At 38.6% G+C, this 17,707-nt stretch overlaps 1 protein-coding gene across 1 annotated transcript in view; it reads right to left on the bottom strand.

Moving 5' to 3' along the window:
• Positions 1-3,642: 3,642 nt before the first annotated feature.
• PPP3R1 (protein phosphatase 3 regulatory subunit B, alpha) overlaps positions 3,643-17,707 on the bottom strand; it is a 65,249-nt gene continuing 51,184 nt past the window's right edge. The window contains exons 3-6 of the mRNA XM_068971504.1: positions 12,738-12,914; positions 11,619-11,678; positions 10,362-10,546; positions 3,643-5,646 (exon numbers count right to left, since the gene is read on the bottom strand). Coding sequence (XP_068827605.1) covers positions 5,599-5,646; positions 10,362-10,546; positions 11,619-11,678; positions 12,738-12,914 — 470 coding nt within the window. The 3' untranslated portion in view covers positions 3,643-5,598. The remainder of the gene's footprint in view (positions 5,647-10,361; positions 10,547-11,618; positions 11,679-12,737; positions 12,915-17,707) is intronic.

Below are 17,707 nucleotides of genomic sequence, written 5' to 3'. Positions count from 1 at the left end.
TTTCCTTCCAAGGAGTGTCTTTTAATTTCATGGCTGCAATCACCATCTACAGTGATTTTGCAGCCCAGAAAAATAAAGTCAGCCACTGTTTCCCCATCTATCTGCCATGAAGTGATAGGACCGGATGCCATGATCTTAGTTTTCTGAATGTTGAGCTTTAAGCCAACTTTTTCACTCTCACTTTCATCAAGAGGCTCTTTAGTTCTTCACTTTCTGCCAAGGCCTCTTCCCAATCCACATCCCCTGCACTGGCAGGCGGATTCTTTACCTCTGCACCAGCATCACCACCTTACCCATTCTTAGAATGGAACCTTACAGAAGTGTGATCAGTTTAACTATGTGACAGTGGTAATTGATCTGGTAGTTCAAATCATTTCTTGAAATTCTCTAAGGCCTGGAAACTAATGCTGAGAACCTTAGCCATGCTGATCCATATTTCTGTGGCATCTATCATGCTATCCTGCTATTAAGTGTCTGCCTCCCACCCTAAAGCCCCTGATCTTTCAATTCTCAGTATGTAGTACAATTTCTGATAACATCATGTAACAGTTTATTAACATATTAACTGCTGCATTGGCTAGGAGTGTTTTCTTACTCAGTGGCTGATAAGGGAAGAGACCTTCGTGTTTCTTCCTATTGTTCCAGAAGATTTGGACTCCAGTTCTCATCCTATTGACAGAAGAAAGCTATGTTCACTGAGCCCTGGGGAAGAGACGTAACCTCCCTGATTCCGGAGCCATGGGACAGCATGCTTAACGTTAGATAACATTGAGTATACAGTGATGATGAACATAACCATCCTATACCTTGTAAAATGCTTGTATTCTACAAGTGTCAATGACTTATCTGGTGAAAGAAACTAGGGTTATTCAGGGACACCGATAATCTCGAGGTTCGGGAGAGCAAGGATTCACTGTTTTGATCCACTTAGCTGTCAGATTTATGCTGCCCAAGGGCTTCCCTGGCGGCTCAACAGGAAAGAATCTGCTCACAATGCAGGAGACGTGGGTTCAATCCCTGGGTCAGGGAAGATCCCCTGGAGAAGGAAAGAGCAACCACTCTAGTATTCTTGCCTGGGAAATCCCATGGAAAGGGAAACAGTTCATGGGGTCTCAAGACTCAGACACACCTTAAGTGACTAAACCAACAGGGTTAGTGAAAGGTTGAAGTGGCAGTGGGCCTTAGCTTAAAATGGGAGCTAATCTAATGAGAGATTTTTGAGCATATGGGAATCTCTGAAGACTAAGAATTGTTTCAAGGCATATATGATGAGCTTGAACACCATTTCTTTCTAAGTCCTGGAGAGCATCCAGAAAAACCGAGATTCTTTTTCTACCATCTTGTCTACTCTAAATTTTAAACTGGTAAATTATACATGATTCACCATTAACCATTTGTACAGCTCAGTGACATTTAAGTTCATTCTCCTCCAACCATCAACCACCTTTCATTTCCAGAACATTTATCTTTCCCATCTAACACTGTACCCATTCAACACCCAACTCGCTATTTTCACCTCCTCCCAGCCCTTGGCAACCACTGTTGTACCTTCTGTCTTCATGAATTTGATGACTCCAGGAACTTGCATAAATACAATATAGTATTTCTTCCTTGGGAACTGGCTCTTTTATCTTAGCATGTCTTCAAAGTTCATCCACGTTACATAGCATGTGTCAAAATTTCCTTCCCTATAACTGAATAATAGTCCACATTTTCCTTATCAATCCATCACTGATGTTTTGGTTGCTTTCAAGGTTTGGCTATTGTGACTACTACGGCTATGAGCGTGGGTGCACAAATACCTCTGCAGGTCCCTAGAACTTCTTGGTTAAGTATCTAGAAGTAGTATTGCCAGGTCATACCAGGTTCAATCCCTGGATTGAGAAGATCCCCTGGAGAAGGGAATGGCACACCACTCCAGTATTCTTGCCTGGACAGAGGAACCTGGAAAGCTACAGTCCATGGGGTCGCAAGGTCAGACATGACTGAGCGACTAAACATACACGGTTAATTGTTGTTTTGAACCAACCATTATACCATTTTCCTCAGTGACTTCACCATTTGATATCCACACCAGCAATGCACAAGCATTCCAGCTACTCCATATCCTTACCAATACCTTTATTTTGCTAATGGCAATTCTAATGAAGTCGTATCTTCTACTTGCATTTCCATAATGACTAGTGATACTAAACACCTTTTCTTGTGGCACTGGCTATATATGTTACCTCCTCTGGAGAAGTGTCCAAGTAATTTGCCCATCTTCTAACCAGGTTCTTTGTTTCTGAGTGTAACTCTGCATAGTCCAGCTAACAATCTCTTAGCTGATATGTGATTTACAAGTATTTTCTCCCATTCTGTGGATTGCTGTTTCACTTTAAGTCATCTTTTCTACTGTTAAGACCATCAGAACTAAGGAAAGAAAGGGAGACCTAGAGCTTAAATGTCACCTATTGATTTTAGCTTAACTAACCCATGAAGAGTCAGGAACCCAGTGTTTAGTATCTCATAACTAGTGCATGCCTGACAATATAGGTGTTCTGGGTATAAAACACCAAGAGCCTGTATTTCATCTGGGCCAGGAACATCATTTACCTGTCGTAAGACTCTCAAGTGCGCATTATAGTGGAGGCATGGCTTAGGAACCCTACAAAGTTGTTGAATGAATAAAAGTCCCAATACTAATGCTTATGAAGAGTAACCAAAGTACTGAACAGAATCTTAATATCACAACCTGTAGAAACAAGGTGTTTCCTACTTCATTAAGTATTTATTGAGTAAACAGTAAGAGCTAGGCAGAATCTAGACAGTCAGGTCTATCAGTGAACAAGGGACAGAAATCCCTGCCCTTAGGGAGCTTTCATTCATGTTATTTGAATAACCAGGGAAGATAAATATAACATGAATCAGATAAGACGAGGTTCAATGTTATGGAAGAAGACTGGGGTAAAAGGAGAATCAGGTTTAGCGTGTTTAAACGGTGGCCAGGAGAGCTCCTGTTGAACTACGACATGGCCAAGCCCCTTAGCAGCATTCCTTGTCAGGAAAGAGGCTGCAAAGGCCTACAGAGGAAGCAGGGAGGCTGGAAGTAGAGGAAGGGTGACAGCCTGGGTTCTCCAGGTCATATTGACCTGTTTTCACCCAGTGACAAAGCAGACTTACTTATGGTTTATAGTCAAAGATCAAACATCAACCCACCAAAGTTTTTTAAAAAATCTGAAAGAATGAAGAAAGCCCATCCAACGGTGCTAGTGGTAAAGAATCCACCTGCCAATGCGGGAGACGCAAGAGAAGCAGGTTTGATTCCTGGGTCAGGAAGATCCCCCTGAAGGATGAAACGGCAACCCACTCCAGTACTCTTGCCTGGAAAATTCCATGGATAGAGGAGCCCGGTGGGCAGGCAAACAGTCCATGGGGTAGCGAAAGAGTCAGATGTATCTGAGCACACGCATGCACACATGGTGGCTGGGGAAGCCTAAAGACCACTGCAGATACACTCAATCAAGTTTCAAATATTTTATTTTCTTATTCATACAGTATGAAGTTTCCTAAAGATCCCACAACATGATGTTTCATGCAGAAGAAAAACTAAACATTCAACATAAACCATCCCCCGCCCACCCACCCACACACACTAAAAAAAAAAAAGAAAAAGAAAAAGAAAAAACCCTCATTCCCCAGTAAGGAAATAATGTTTGCACTATTTTTTCTGTAACGCCAGCCAAGATATGCACAAGCAAGAGAAATAGAAAGCATTTGCTAAAATATCTGTAACAAATACTTATGTACAAAAAATTCACAAAAGACGAGTTCCCCTCTTGAAGCAGAGCACATGGCAGTTGACACTGGAACAGATCAAGCCACTGGCTGGGGTTGTGAGCCACGCACTGATCCAGAGGAGAAAGTTACATGTGGAGATTTTCAGTTTGAACATTAACATTTCCAAAGTTTGGCAACATTATGTTTTAAAATTATGCAAATTATGTAAACAAGAGGTACATTTTAAATTGATCTACATGCAAAACTCCATGTCATGCAAGGACACCAAGCACCGGGATTTCTCTCACAGACAGAGCCCATGGCGTGCAGCACTCAGTTGAAGGAACAGCGGTGGCAGGCGGGTGTGCCCAAATTAAGATGCTTTCAGCCTTGATTCAACCTGCCCTTCCCCACTTAAGAGTATAAAACCAATTTTCTACAAAATCTATTATAGGGAAAGACTACAGTCCTACAAAGCTAACCAGAATGTCTTCTTCCAGCCAATAGTACCTTTGCAGAAAAGGGAAGGGATAATAACATCCATTGGCGGAGCGTGGTACACTACTTTTAAATCACACAAAGTATTAAGTTACCCGAGACATTTTCGGGCAAAGGAAGAACACCATCATGCACTCTCTATGCCTTGTGGTAAAGAAATTTAAGAGATATAAATTTGGATATAATTTTGCTCTTCTGTGGCAAACAGTTTAATAAGGTTTCTCCCAGGTAAGTCACATGTAAGTATATGTGGGTGTATAGACACACACATGCACATTAAACATCACCAGTTTTTAGATTAGCTGCAAGTCTTCTGAAACAGAGAAGGGAAAATTTATGGTTTAAAGGTAAGTTTAATGACAATTTACCACCCATGTAATGAAACATAAACGGATATCCTGAGCTATTACATGATTATTTCCGGAACTCTTCATCAAGTCATGTCTGAGATCAAATCAGGATTGCCTCACATAGCTTCTGTCCTTTACGAATAAAATCACGACGAACTGACACTGACTCAGGGACACCTAATGAACGCAATGGCGCCTAGTGATGAAGTGACAGCATGAGGCGAAAGCTCTGTGCAGTGACTGCATGGACACAAGGACGAGCTCAGGGCGGCAGCGCTCCACTCTGCTTTCTCCTCAAGCAGAGACGTCACCAAAGCTGCTCAGCAATGAGACACAGTCCCTGGAAATATATCATAGGTATAAATTAAGTTACAAACTCCTTTGTTACAAAAATGTAATCAAGGTAAATAATAAGATGTTAACAAATGCTTTGTCAATCTCTCAAAGGAGAAAGAGCAGGCAAAGGAAAACAGCTGGCCTAACACCTGGCTCAAACTGTACAATCTTCGATCTATATATAAAACTGTGTGAAATAAAAGTAAGGATGTTGAATGTTCTGCTTGGCACTTTTGTACTCTTTATCATTTTTGTTTCTGAATCAAGTATATTAAATTAAAGCCAACCTACTACACATATAGAAAGCTACATATATCTATATATAAATATTTACATATGTATATATAGATACTTTCTTGTTATAAAAGATGAAGAAAAATAAATTAAAAAGCCAACCCCTTCCCTTTCTTCGCCACATTGATATGCTCTTTTCATGCTGCTGTCCTTCAGCTTTAAAGTGCTACACTGAGTTATTGAGAGAATAAGAGTTCAATAACACTTAGTTGGGCTTCATGAGGCTCATGTTGGAAAATGTGGCTTCACAGAGAAAAATACTTCCATTTAAATACACAGAGAGCATTGCTGGACGTCTTGAGCAGATCTTCAGAGATGGAGAAGAAAGCAAAAGTGTTGGGTGGTACTCTTTACACAAGAGTCACACGTCTACCACCATCTTTTTGTGGATATCTAGGCCGCCTACAACCTGCAACAGACAGAACAGACCACGCTTGAATAGGTTTGAGGGCCTCCGTTCTACGAGTCTAACCACCCTACCAAAACCGCAGTTTAAAAAGCACACTACTTTAGCCATTTCCAGAAGCTGCTCTTCTTTTCTTAAAACTCGCACTGCCTTTTGTTAGAATTTTCAGGGCTTCTTGCTCCCAGGATAACAAGCATTTTCTTGCGCTCTAACACAAGAGATGGCAAATTTTTCTGTAAAGGACTAGGCGGGAAATATTTTAAGCTTTGTAGGCCATGTATAGTTTCTCTTAAATTTTCTTCTTCCATTTTTTTTTAAATAACACTTTCAAGTGTAAAAAAACTGTTTTAGCTCAAAAATATAAAAAATAGGCTACCAGTAGGATTTGGCCCACTCTTTTCTTTGCATTTCCACATGGACTTCAGTAGTTTGATTTCAAATGTTCAACTAGGTGTTACCATAAAAACTATCAAAAATCAAATACGGGCTTCACTGTCACTCTGTTCTAGAATGTATCAAAAGTAATGAAAATTCTCTGCACATTGCTCTTCCATGGCGTCAAATGTAGAGTTGTTACAGACACCTCTGTCAATACTGACATGGCAATGTCGAAGTGAGATTACTTGTAGTATTATTTGGGGAGAACTTTTATTAAGCAAAACCTACATAAAATAAGCAAACTATAAAGGTTAACAGCTTGGTGAATTTTCAGAGTGATGACCCAAGTAACCAGCACCCAGGGCATCACCACGGCTCTTCTGCGACCCCCCTCCCACCAATACCTCCCTCCTCCCAAGTCACCACCCACACAGAACTAGTCACTACGACTTAACACCATGGATTAGTTTGATCTGTTTTTACACCCTTTACAAATGAAATCTTTCATGTCTGTCTTGTTTCACTCAACATTATGTTTGTGAGATTCATCCATGTTGTACATAGTTGCATCTGCTACTATTTTTGAACTTTTCAATTTTTATTTGAAAAATAAAACTTAAACAGCCAGCTAGTTCTACAACTCCCGTCATGAAAACAGCCGTTTGCTATCTTGTCCTCAAATTTTTTTTTACTTAGCAGCAATCATTCAGAATTTTCAGCTGATGTTCAGTATTTGCCTACAAGACTCTAAATAACATTCCCCCATTGCTTCTTCTTGGATTTAAAGTTTTAGGCATTATCCATCAACTTCCCATCACAGGAGATGCAGCTTTCACTTCCACACACACACCTCTTCCCTTTCATCTCCTACCCTACATCATCTCCTACCCCACACACTTCCCACCTCTCCCATGCTTCAAAGAGCTGCACTTTTTATTAGACAGAAATTCAGCATTTTATTTATGACTACATAAAATACTTACAGCAGGAGAGAACTGTGTACTATGATTACTTTTGCTTTCCTGCATATTTGCTTTGCTACAGTTAATAACTGATCTTTTTCTTCACTGAGTGTTCTATGCATTTATCATTAATTCAACACTAAACTTTGCTCTAAAGGCACTTAGATGTATTGTATCAAGCTATCAGTTTTATTATTTTCAAATCACTCCCAGAGTCTTTGGACTTGACTCCCATCCAGGCTTGGCATCCATGGATCCTCCTAGAGATGGCTTTCTCTCCTGCCTGACCCTCTGAGCTTCCTGATCCCACACTGACTTCTTCTTTTTTTGATCTATAACCTTTTCATAGTGGGAGCACATCTTCTAGTACCTTCCAAAAAAGGGAGGAGGACTTGCATACCTGAAAATGTCTGATTCTACCATCCAGTTTGAGTTTACTGAGAATTCTTATTTTGTCTTCTATTTTCCAAGTTGCTAAGTGAGAAATTTGTCATCATTACGATTCTTGACTCTTTGTATGAAGCCCTTCCCCTATGCCTCTACCTTAGCTCTTTGGAAGCCTGTAAACCATCTCTTTGTTTTAAAATTTCATGACAATGTACCAAGGCCCAGATTATTTTTATATACTATGCTGGGTACTTGGTAAGTCCTTTCAGTCAAAGAAACTCATTACTTTTGATTCTGAGATAATTTTCTGATTCATTTTTGATGATTTCCTTCCCTCCAATTTCTTTCTGGGACCTAACATTCGGATGTTAGACCTCCTAGAATGAATCCCAACATTTAAATTTCCCAGAGCTCTTTTATACATTGTCTAATTTTTGTTTCAAAGACCTAATACATTATATCCCTGAGGGTAATAATGACAGATTTCTGTTCTACTTTTAAAGTGTTTATTGGCCTTGCACAGCCTGCTTCAGCATGCTTCTTTTTCAGGTTTGATTTCATCTCTGTAATCCGTATCAGAGGTTTTCCTTGAATGTCTGGTGATCCTAGGCTCTCTCCTCATGTGGAAAGTGCTACCCCAGAGCCTCTGTGCACAGGGCATGGCTGTTGACTGTGCGCTGTGCTTTGAACAACTGGGTAAACACCATTTCTAGAGGTCAGCTTTCCCAAACAGGGCTTTCCCCACCTCTTGCCTAGAGGGTACAAGTGTTGCTGCTAGGGAATCAAGTAAGAGAAGAAGGCTGGAGGTGTCAAAATGCAAATATGCTGTTCTTCACTTAATTTCCTCCCCACCACGCCACACACACAGACACAGACACAGACACAGACACACACAGACACAGACACACAGACAGACACACAGACACACACAACCATTTCACTCTTGCCAATCTCCCACTACAGTGCAGGAGAGACTGAACAGAGTCAGGAAGGAGATCTTGTGTTCCACATGCTTCTTAAACAGACTTAAGCCATTCTCCTGTTAGCCCCACCTTCGCACTCACTTTCAGTCATATCTCCACTTTCTGAGCCTTTCAGGGGTTCCACAGTATAAACCAAGCTGCTTCTCCACTCTCCTAGTTGACAGCTTCAAATTTTCACTCCTGTCTGCGAGCCACTCAGCTTTATAAATAACCAAACTGAGTTACCATCCTCTCCGCTCTTCACTGGTCCTTGTGGGTTTATAACCTTTTCTTTTTAACCCATTTAATTTCAGTGAAGTTTTCAAAGGGAACAAAAGTAAATACATGCGTTCTATCCATCAATGTTAATCCTGTCACTGATCATTTATAAGATTTGTGTATGGTAAAGCATTCTGAAAATGTTAAAATAGATACATAGTATGTGATCTTTTGAGATAACTCTCTCTTCTCTCTGTTACAGCTTAAGAAAACAGAATAAAGAGAACTCAATAAAGCCCAAGTTATGAGCCTGATAAATGTTCCCAAAAGTTGGCTTAATATACAAACATTTTTGTTCATTCCTGAACTATGCCCTCCAAAACTACAAGTAAGGGCAATTTATAACAAAGGCTGAAAAATAAACTCAAAGCTTAGCTTACACCTTCAGTGTACAGAGCATAACTTCTATACCTAGGGATGTATTTCCTTCCACCAGTAAAGTGATTTAATGTAGTTTTAAGTTACAGTTTATATTTACTAAATGCAAGTAGTCTTTACTTATATACATCCCTTCACGTCACTCCAGCCAAGTTCCTCATTTTTATTTTGTTCCCTCAAGTCTTGGAATTTTTTTTTCCTACTTTTGAAAACTGGCTGCTATCTATGATGCCACTACCAGGCGAGTCTCATGTCATGCACAATCTGATGCCCGCCCACGGGAGGCCTTCAACACGTGCCGGCAACAGTGGAGGAGACACGGAGTGGAGGAGACGCGGCAGAGGAAGAGGACTCACTGGCAGCAGCACCCTCGGCATCGGTTCCCATCTCAGCAGTTCAGCCTCTCTAACTCTCTTCCAAGAAGAACTAGCCTGTTCTTTAAACTAGAGCACCACCCTACTTTTTTGAAACAAAATGCAAAGATCTCATTCCCTTGAGATGAAAAAAGATCCTTGAAGTATAATGTGAACTTCTACTTAAAAGCCAAAGCAGCTACTTAAGTCCTTATGTAACACATGACAAACTAATCTGTTTTCCCTGGTGTCGTTTAAGGGAAAAATGAAGAGGAGGAAAACCTTCTACAGAAGTATCCAGTAATGACTGAAAATTTTCAAAACGTTTTATTTTCTTTGCATTCCTTTGGATTGTCCAGGATCTTCAATTTACTGTTACAACCGCTTATGACACATCAGAAAGTTACTATCTCTGTTTTAGGGGCAGCAGCCACAGACGAGAAGCAATAAACAGGAAGCCGAGCCAGTGCCCCAGTTCTCACCGAGAGCAAGCTCTCCAGGACTTCTCACAACTGTAGGCTATGCCCCTGTGGAGCCCTTGCCCCAGATCACAGTAACTACCTGTCAGCAGCTTAGGAAAAAAAGGAGAGGGGAAAACAAATCACCTTTCTACACTGCCTTGCTGCTGAGTTTGACAGATGGGGACTCCATTTCTGTCATCCTTGTGACCAAGCTTCTGAATTCCTAGCTGAAATTCATGAACTCTTATTTCCTACAGAAGTATTTTCAAATAACCTAGTTGTTCACTTAGGAGGCCACCAATAATAAGTAAAAGTGACTAGTTCCATTGTTGGGGCATTTTATCAGACAATCACTGAGAATATTAGTTCTTGAGAATAATTAGTAATTAATAACAGTTACAACAAAGAACATTTCAAAACTTGGAATCTGGGGCTATTGGGCAAAATCAAACAGAAATTTCTAGGGCAAAATATAACTATAAGGAATTCTCTATTAAGTGATATTAAAAATGTTTTTATGAAGTGTAACTAATGAAGAACTAGCTTTTTTGTACTTACAGCACAGAATTCTTCAAAGGATATTCTTCCATCCCCATCCTTATCTGCATTTATTATGGTTTTGTCTACGATTTGCTGCAACTGTGTGTCTTTCAGATTGTTCCCCACCATCATCTTTAGCACCTGGAAGAGTTCCCCATTGGAAATATAGCCGTCTTTATCCATGTCATAGATACGGAAAGCAACTAAAAAAAAAGAGTAAGGAAAAATCAATGGCAATTGCATGGTAATCATGAACACTTTCTAAGAGAGAGAAGATAGGAAGCTGCCCAGCATTTAGAATTCTACTATGAGGACAGCTCCTTCCTACACAGAGATGTTGTCTTTAGGTGAAACTAGGTGGTTACAAGTATATGGGCTATGGAGTTAAAACTGCTTGGGACAATTAACATAGCCTAGAGTTTAAGTCATTTACCCTTTCCTAAGCTTCAGTTTCTGCACATATAAAATGGGGGCTAATAACAGTTCTAACCTCCCAGGTCCCAGGTCCCCAACCTCCAGGATCTAATGCCTGATGATCTGAGGTGGAGCTGATGTAACAGTAATAGAAATAAAGTGCCCAATAAATGAATGGAGTTGAATCATCCCAGAACCACTCCCTACCCCCAGTCCATGGAAGAATTGTCTTTGACAAAATTGGTTCCTAGTGCTGAAAAGGTTGGGGACTGCTGCTTTACAGTACTGAGTGAGATAATACACAATCAAAGACAGCAACTGTTATTACTATTAATATTATTCTCATTTGTATCAAGAGTTCATTTGCAAAGGAAGTTAGCATATAGCCTGTGCCTCAGAGAACTGTTATTGAATATAATGTCTCTCCAGTTAAGAGCTGAATATTTTAAAAAGATACCAGATGTTCCCTGAAAGAGAGGCAAGCCTACATAAACCAAAATAGTAAACTTCCAGCTAAATAATTCTGAATACAAGTGTAAACGAAGTTAGGCTAATCATATTAAAGCATTTCTTCCCACTTCCACGCCAATATTTTATATTACTTAACCACAAATGGAATATAATGCTTAAAAACTGTGAATCAATTTTGTCTACTGTACACCTGTAACTTATAAGCAACAATGACACATCATTAAAAAATACAAATTGCAAATGTCCAAAAAGGATTTTCTCTAGAATGTAAAATTTCTGTTATGTCTACTAAGGATCTAGAATAAAAGATACCTTTTAGAATATTTTAAAAAGAGGTTATAATGCAGTATGGGGTAATGGTCTAAGAACTCAGTGAAGAAAAATACTTACACCTCAACTTCTGTTCCTTATCTCCTTTGACACTGAACTGAGAGACTCCCTCAATGAACTCTGAATAAGAATAAAACACATTTACAAATCAGAAGTTTCAATTTTTTACAAAGAAGAACAATACACACATGCGCATGGACACAAACCCTACATGCTCACAACAGAATATTTTCCTGTTCCAAAAGAAAATATTACTAGTGGCATTTACAACGGAAAAAGCCAAATCTGAAAGTTCAACAAACAAGGTTCTATATATAATTTGAACCTGGAACTCTCTAAAATCAAATCAACTTGAACAAATTTTTTATTATTATTAAAAATTAGTTGCTACAGAGTATAACACTCAAAAAACATATTCTTTAAGCTATTTAACTCTATATTCTTAGAATATGACTATACAAGAGGGCTTTAAAAAAATATTTACATTGTTTGGCAGAAAAAATTGGGAGATTTCTGGTTCCAAAATTCAGAACCATTTACATAAACTGTTCGAAGTTTCATAACAAATGGTCATTTTTCTTCACTGCTGCTGAACACTAAATCACAACCAGTTTAGAGCCCTTCACTTGGACAATTCAATTCTTCAAATAAAAATAACAAAAACTCTTTGACTTCCTGATGAAATGAAAGGTTTATTTAAAGTGCAGAACCAAATGGCTGACATTAGCAAAAGCACTACTGTCTTTGTAAAATCTAGATTAACTAAATTAATCCCGTCTATGATACTACTCCTATCCTTCTGACTTCAGCTTTTTTTAAAATTGCTGACTTATTGTTAAAGTCTCATTCTTTTAAAAAACAGTTTTTAAAAAATGTGGCTTCTAATATTTTAAGTTTCTCTGAAATTTTCTAACAACAAAAGAAATACTAAATCCCATTTTTTAGATTACCTAAAAGGGTATGGTATTTTGATCATTTATGTTCCAAAAAGTACAAGGTCTTACTAGTTTATTAAAGTTCATATATCACAGACTTTTTGAGTTTTAACAATCTATTATTATAAGAAAACCAGTACTCAAGGACATTCAAGAAAAAAATCAACTTTTCAGACATTTTTGCACAAAGAAATGCTACTGATAGATTGCCTAACTTGCAGTTTAACTAAAACTACTTTCTTACCTTTGAAGTCTACTTCCCCATTCCCATCGGTGTCGAATATGTCTATTACTCGCTGTACTAGGGGATTCTGTTGTAACTCAGGTAGAGACATGAACTCTTCCACACTCAGAGAGCCAGAATTGTCCAAATCGAGCTTCTTAAATCTCTTTCCTAGCCTTTTAATTTCATCAGCATCAACTAAAAGCAAACAAAAAGAGGCAGCACGATTTACCAAATGATTGTATGATAACTACAAGAAGAAATTCAGCAGTTATCCAATAGTTTAATTTTCAGTTTAATTTAGAATTGAACGTACTATGGAATAACTTCCTATAGCAAAGAAAATATATCATGAAATTTTTCCGTTACCTCTTTGCCTGTGTGCACCCGCCATAACATACAACCAACTGTATGCTGAGTACCAAGATATTACAGGATTGACAATGCTAAGCTGATCATGAAAGTCAGGTGGTTCATATCAGGCAGACTAAATCAATCTCTGCTATGTACACCAGGCACTCTGATTTTCATTTTTGTTTTAAAATTTTAATTTATTTCTAACAGTTCATGGTTCAAAATCTGAACAAGGTTTGAATACAGTTCAATATTCAAAGTCTCCCTCCAATGCTGCCAGCTTCTTGAATATTCGTCTAAAGATCACTCTTCGCAAGTATGAACAAATGAAACCCAGCACCTTTTAATTTTTAATTAAATTTTAAGGAAAAACTTTCATAAAAGTTAAATATTTTTAAAGGTTACTTTTTATTTACAGTTATTACCAATCTCCTAAAAATTAGGCACAGATCAAATCCATCCTGGCAACACCACTGAATGTTTCAGATCTGTACTTCTAAATATAAAGAATTCCAACTTTTGGCACCATCTTTCATCGAAGATTTTTTTCAGCTACTTGGAATCACACTCCCTTTAGAACAGATGAACAAGGAAAAACAAACAAACCTCACCCTTTTGACTCATCTTGTGACTCAGAGACACTGTTTTTCATGTTTTGCCAAGTCTCAACTTGAGACTCACGCTATTTCTCCACGTTTTGTAAGGATACCTCTGGGAGGGACTATCTTTTCTAGTAGTTGAAAGTTCCTACATATTCAATTTAAACTATACTATACAAAGTATTAAAACAGATAATCTTATAATCATACATATACGTATGCCTCTAAAAATCAAGATATTAAAAACAGATCTTTTAGTCTGAGTTTCTAAAATATAGCTATCACTCTGGAATGTTAACACAGAAAACAACCAAATTAAATGATTGAAACCTTACCCAGATCAATGCATCCTTGAATATACTCAGGAACAAAGGTACAATCTAGATGGTTACTTATTTAAAGTGATTTCAAGAATCTTATTAGTATTAACATATAAAATAATTAAGAAGTTGCTTTCATAGATCTTATGATGCTACTCTAAGTTTAAATAAGTATTTCTAATTGGACATAATAACACTAAAGAATATATAATATATATAGAAAGTTGCCTATCTATTCATCATCTCAGATAAAGAAACATCAAAAATTTATTATATATATATTTTTTCTCATTTAGAAAAAAGAATATAAGAGATTCCCAACAGTAGCAAAGAGATGTAGGCCTTCAAGCACTGTTATTACTAAACACACACACACGCACACGCACGCACACACAGACACAAAGTTGCTACTCGACTGTTAGGTAGTTTTGAGGAAAAGCAGAATGGTAGAAAAACAAGCTTTCCTCAAATTTTAGCCAATTTCCAAAATTTGTGTAATAGTAAAAGAGAACAAAAAACTATTCCTTCAAAAAATCTAACAGTCACTTTATAAATAATTTACTACCTATTGGTTTATGATGTAAAAACAAAGTAAGTCTATCAAATCCTTCCAGCAATAATAGTATTTTCAAAGAAACAACTAAATGTGAGGTGGTATCCTGAACAGAATCTTGGAAAAGTCACCTTTTATCCCCACTAAAATATAGTGCTTACAGCGATAAATGCAAAGAAATAGAGGAAAACAACAGAATGGGAAAGACTAGAGATCTCTTCAAGAAAATTAGAGACACCAAGGGAACATTTCATGCAAAGATGGGCTTGATAAAGGACAGAAATGGTACAGACCTAACAGAAGCAGAAGATATTAAGAAGGGGTGGCAAGAATACACAGAAGAACTGCACAAAAAAGATCTTCACAACCAAGATAATCATGATGGTGTGATCACTCACCTAGAGCCAGACATCCTAGAATGTGAAGTCAAGTGGGCCTTAGAAAGCATCACTACGAATAAAGCTATTGGAGGTGATGGAATTCCAGTTGAGCTGTTTCAAATCCTGGAAGATGATGCTGTGAAAGTGCTGCACTCAATATGCCAGCAAATTTGGAAAACTCAGCAGTGACCACAGGACTGGAAAAGGTCAATTTTCATTCCAATCCCAAAGAAAGGTGATGCCAAAAAATGCTCAAACTACCGCACAATTGCACTCATCTCACACGCTAGTAAAGTAATGCTCAAAATTCTCCAAGCCAGGCTTCAGCAATATGTGAACCGTGAACTTCCTGATGGTTCAAGCTGGTTTTAGAAAAAGCAGAGGAACCAGACATCAAATTGCCAACATCCACTGGATCATCGAAAAAGCAAGAGAGTTCCAGAAAAACATCTATCTCTGCGTCACTGACTATGCCAAAGCCTTTGACTGTGTGGATCACAATAAACTGTGGAAAATTCTGAGAGAGATGGGAAAATTCTGAGAGACCTGCCTCTTGAGAAACCGATATGCAGGTCAGGAAGCAACAGTTAGAACTGGACATGGAATAACAGATTGGTTCCAAATCGGAAAAGGAGTATGTCAAGGCTGTACATTGTCACCCTGCTTATTTAACTTCTATGCAGAGTACATCATGAGAAACGCTGGGCTGAAAGAAGCACAAGCTGGAATCAAGATTGCCGGGAGAAACATCAATATCCTCAGATATGGCAGAAAGTGAAGAGGAGCTAAAAAGCCTCTTAAAAGTGAAAGAGAGAGTGAAAAAGTTGGCTTAAAGCTCAACATTCAGAAAACGAAGATTATGGCATCTGGTCCCCTCATTCATGGGAAATAGATGGGGAAACAGTGGAAACAATGTCAGACTTTATTTTTTTGGGCTCCAAAATCACTGCAGACAGTGACTGCAGCCATGAAATTAAAAGATGCTTGCTCCTTGGAAGAAAAGTTATGACCAACCTAGATAGCATATTCAAAAGCAGAGACATTACTTTGCCAACAAAGGTCTGTCTAGTCAAGGCTATGGTTCAGTGGTCATGTATGGAAGTGAGAGTTGGACTGTGAAGAATGCTGAGCGCTGAAGAACTGATGCTTTTGAACTGTGGTGTTGGAGAAGACTCTTGAGAGTCCCTTGGACTGCAAGGAGATCCAACCAGTCCATTCTGAAGGAGATCAACCCTGGGATTTCTTTGGAAGGAATGATGCTAAAGCTGAAGCTCCAGTACTCTGGCCACCTCATGCGAAGAGCTGACTCGTTGGAAAAGACTCTGACGCTGGGAGGGATTAGGGGCAGGAGAAGGGGATGACAGAGGATGAGATGGCTGGATGGCATCACTGACTCGATGGACATGAGTCTGAGTGAACTCTGAGAGCTGGTGATGGACAGGGAGGCCTGGCGTGCTCCGATTCGTGAGGTTGCAAAGAGTTGGACACGACCGAGCAACTGAACTGAACTGATAGAGCTTACAATGTTGTAACAATAATTAATTTCTTGATTTTGATAACAATAATTGCATTTCAAGTCTGTGAAATGTTAACATCAGAAGAAGCTGGGTGTGTGATAACTGAGACTTTATTTTTTTGCAACTTCTTGGTTATTTTTCCTTAAGTCTCCTCCAATTTGTGACAATTCAATTTTTATCTTGCCTTTGAAACTTTTGATCCAGTATTTTGTATAATGTCCTCCAGCATGAGTTGCTGATGTTTTATTTTATGATTAGAATGCATTTGGGGCAAGAATACCGTAGAAATAATGTGCCCTTCTCACTTCATCATTGTCAAGGGTGGCCAAAGGGGTTTCTGTCAGACTTCTCCACTGTAAGTCTACTATCTTTCCTTTTCATCGAAAAATAGAGGGAGGAGTACTCTGAGACTATTCAAACATCCTATTTTCTCCTCAAACTCTGATCTAAATTTAGCATCCTCTTAGGTAGGCCTTGTTTGTAGAATTTTATTTCTGTGGTATTGCCTAATAATTTTTCCCCTCATTATTAACTAGGCTGTTACTGTCAAAAACAAAAAAACAAAAAAAAACCCTGTCTTTTTTTTTTTTAAGTAATTATTGTAAAGAGTATCATATGATTAAAGCCTTACACTATTGTAAACAGAAGCTATTGGGTAGGTTTTCAAAGTAAAGACTAGTTTAAAAGTTTTTAAGTCTTCTGTAAAATTCAACAAAAGTAATGACTGTATTTCCAATGTTATCCCAAATAAGAAATCAAAACCACCAGGGGGCGCAGAAGAGACCATCACATATAAAAACCTTCATAAGCAGCTCCACAGACTGACTATAAAGAAAGCTGAGCACCGAAGAATTGATGTTTTCAAACTGTTGTGCTGGAAAAGAATACTGATAGTCCCTTGGACTGCAAGGAGATCCAACGAGTCCATCCTAAAGGAAATCAGTCCTGAAAATTCATTGGAAGGACTGATGATGAAGCTCCAACTCCAATACTTTGGCCACCTGATGCAAGGAACTGACTCATTTGAAAAGACCTGATGCTGAGAAAGATTGAAGGCGGGAGAAGGGGACAAGAGAGGATGAGATGGTTGGATGGCATCACTGACTCAACGGACATGAGTCTGAGTAAGCTCCGGGAGTTGGTGATGGACAGGGAAGCCTGGTGTGCTGCAGTCCATAGGGTCACAGAGTCGGACACAACCAAGCAACTGAACTGAACTGAATCAGCTTCAAAATACACACCTAATTTTATACTGACCTTTTCTATAG

This window comes from Capricornis sumatraensis, chromosome 1 (genome assembly GCF_032405125.1).
Source record: "Capricornis sumatraensis isolate serow.1 chromosome 1, serow.2, whole genome shotgun sequence".
NCBI lineage: Eukaryota > Metazoa > Chordata > Mammalia > Artiodactyla > Bovidae > Capricornis > Capricornis sumatraensis.
This window is presented reverse-complemented; position numbering and strand designations above follow the sequence as displayed.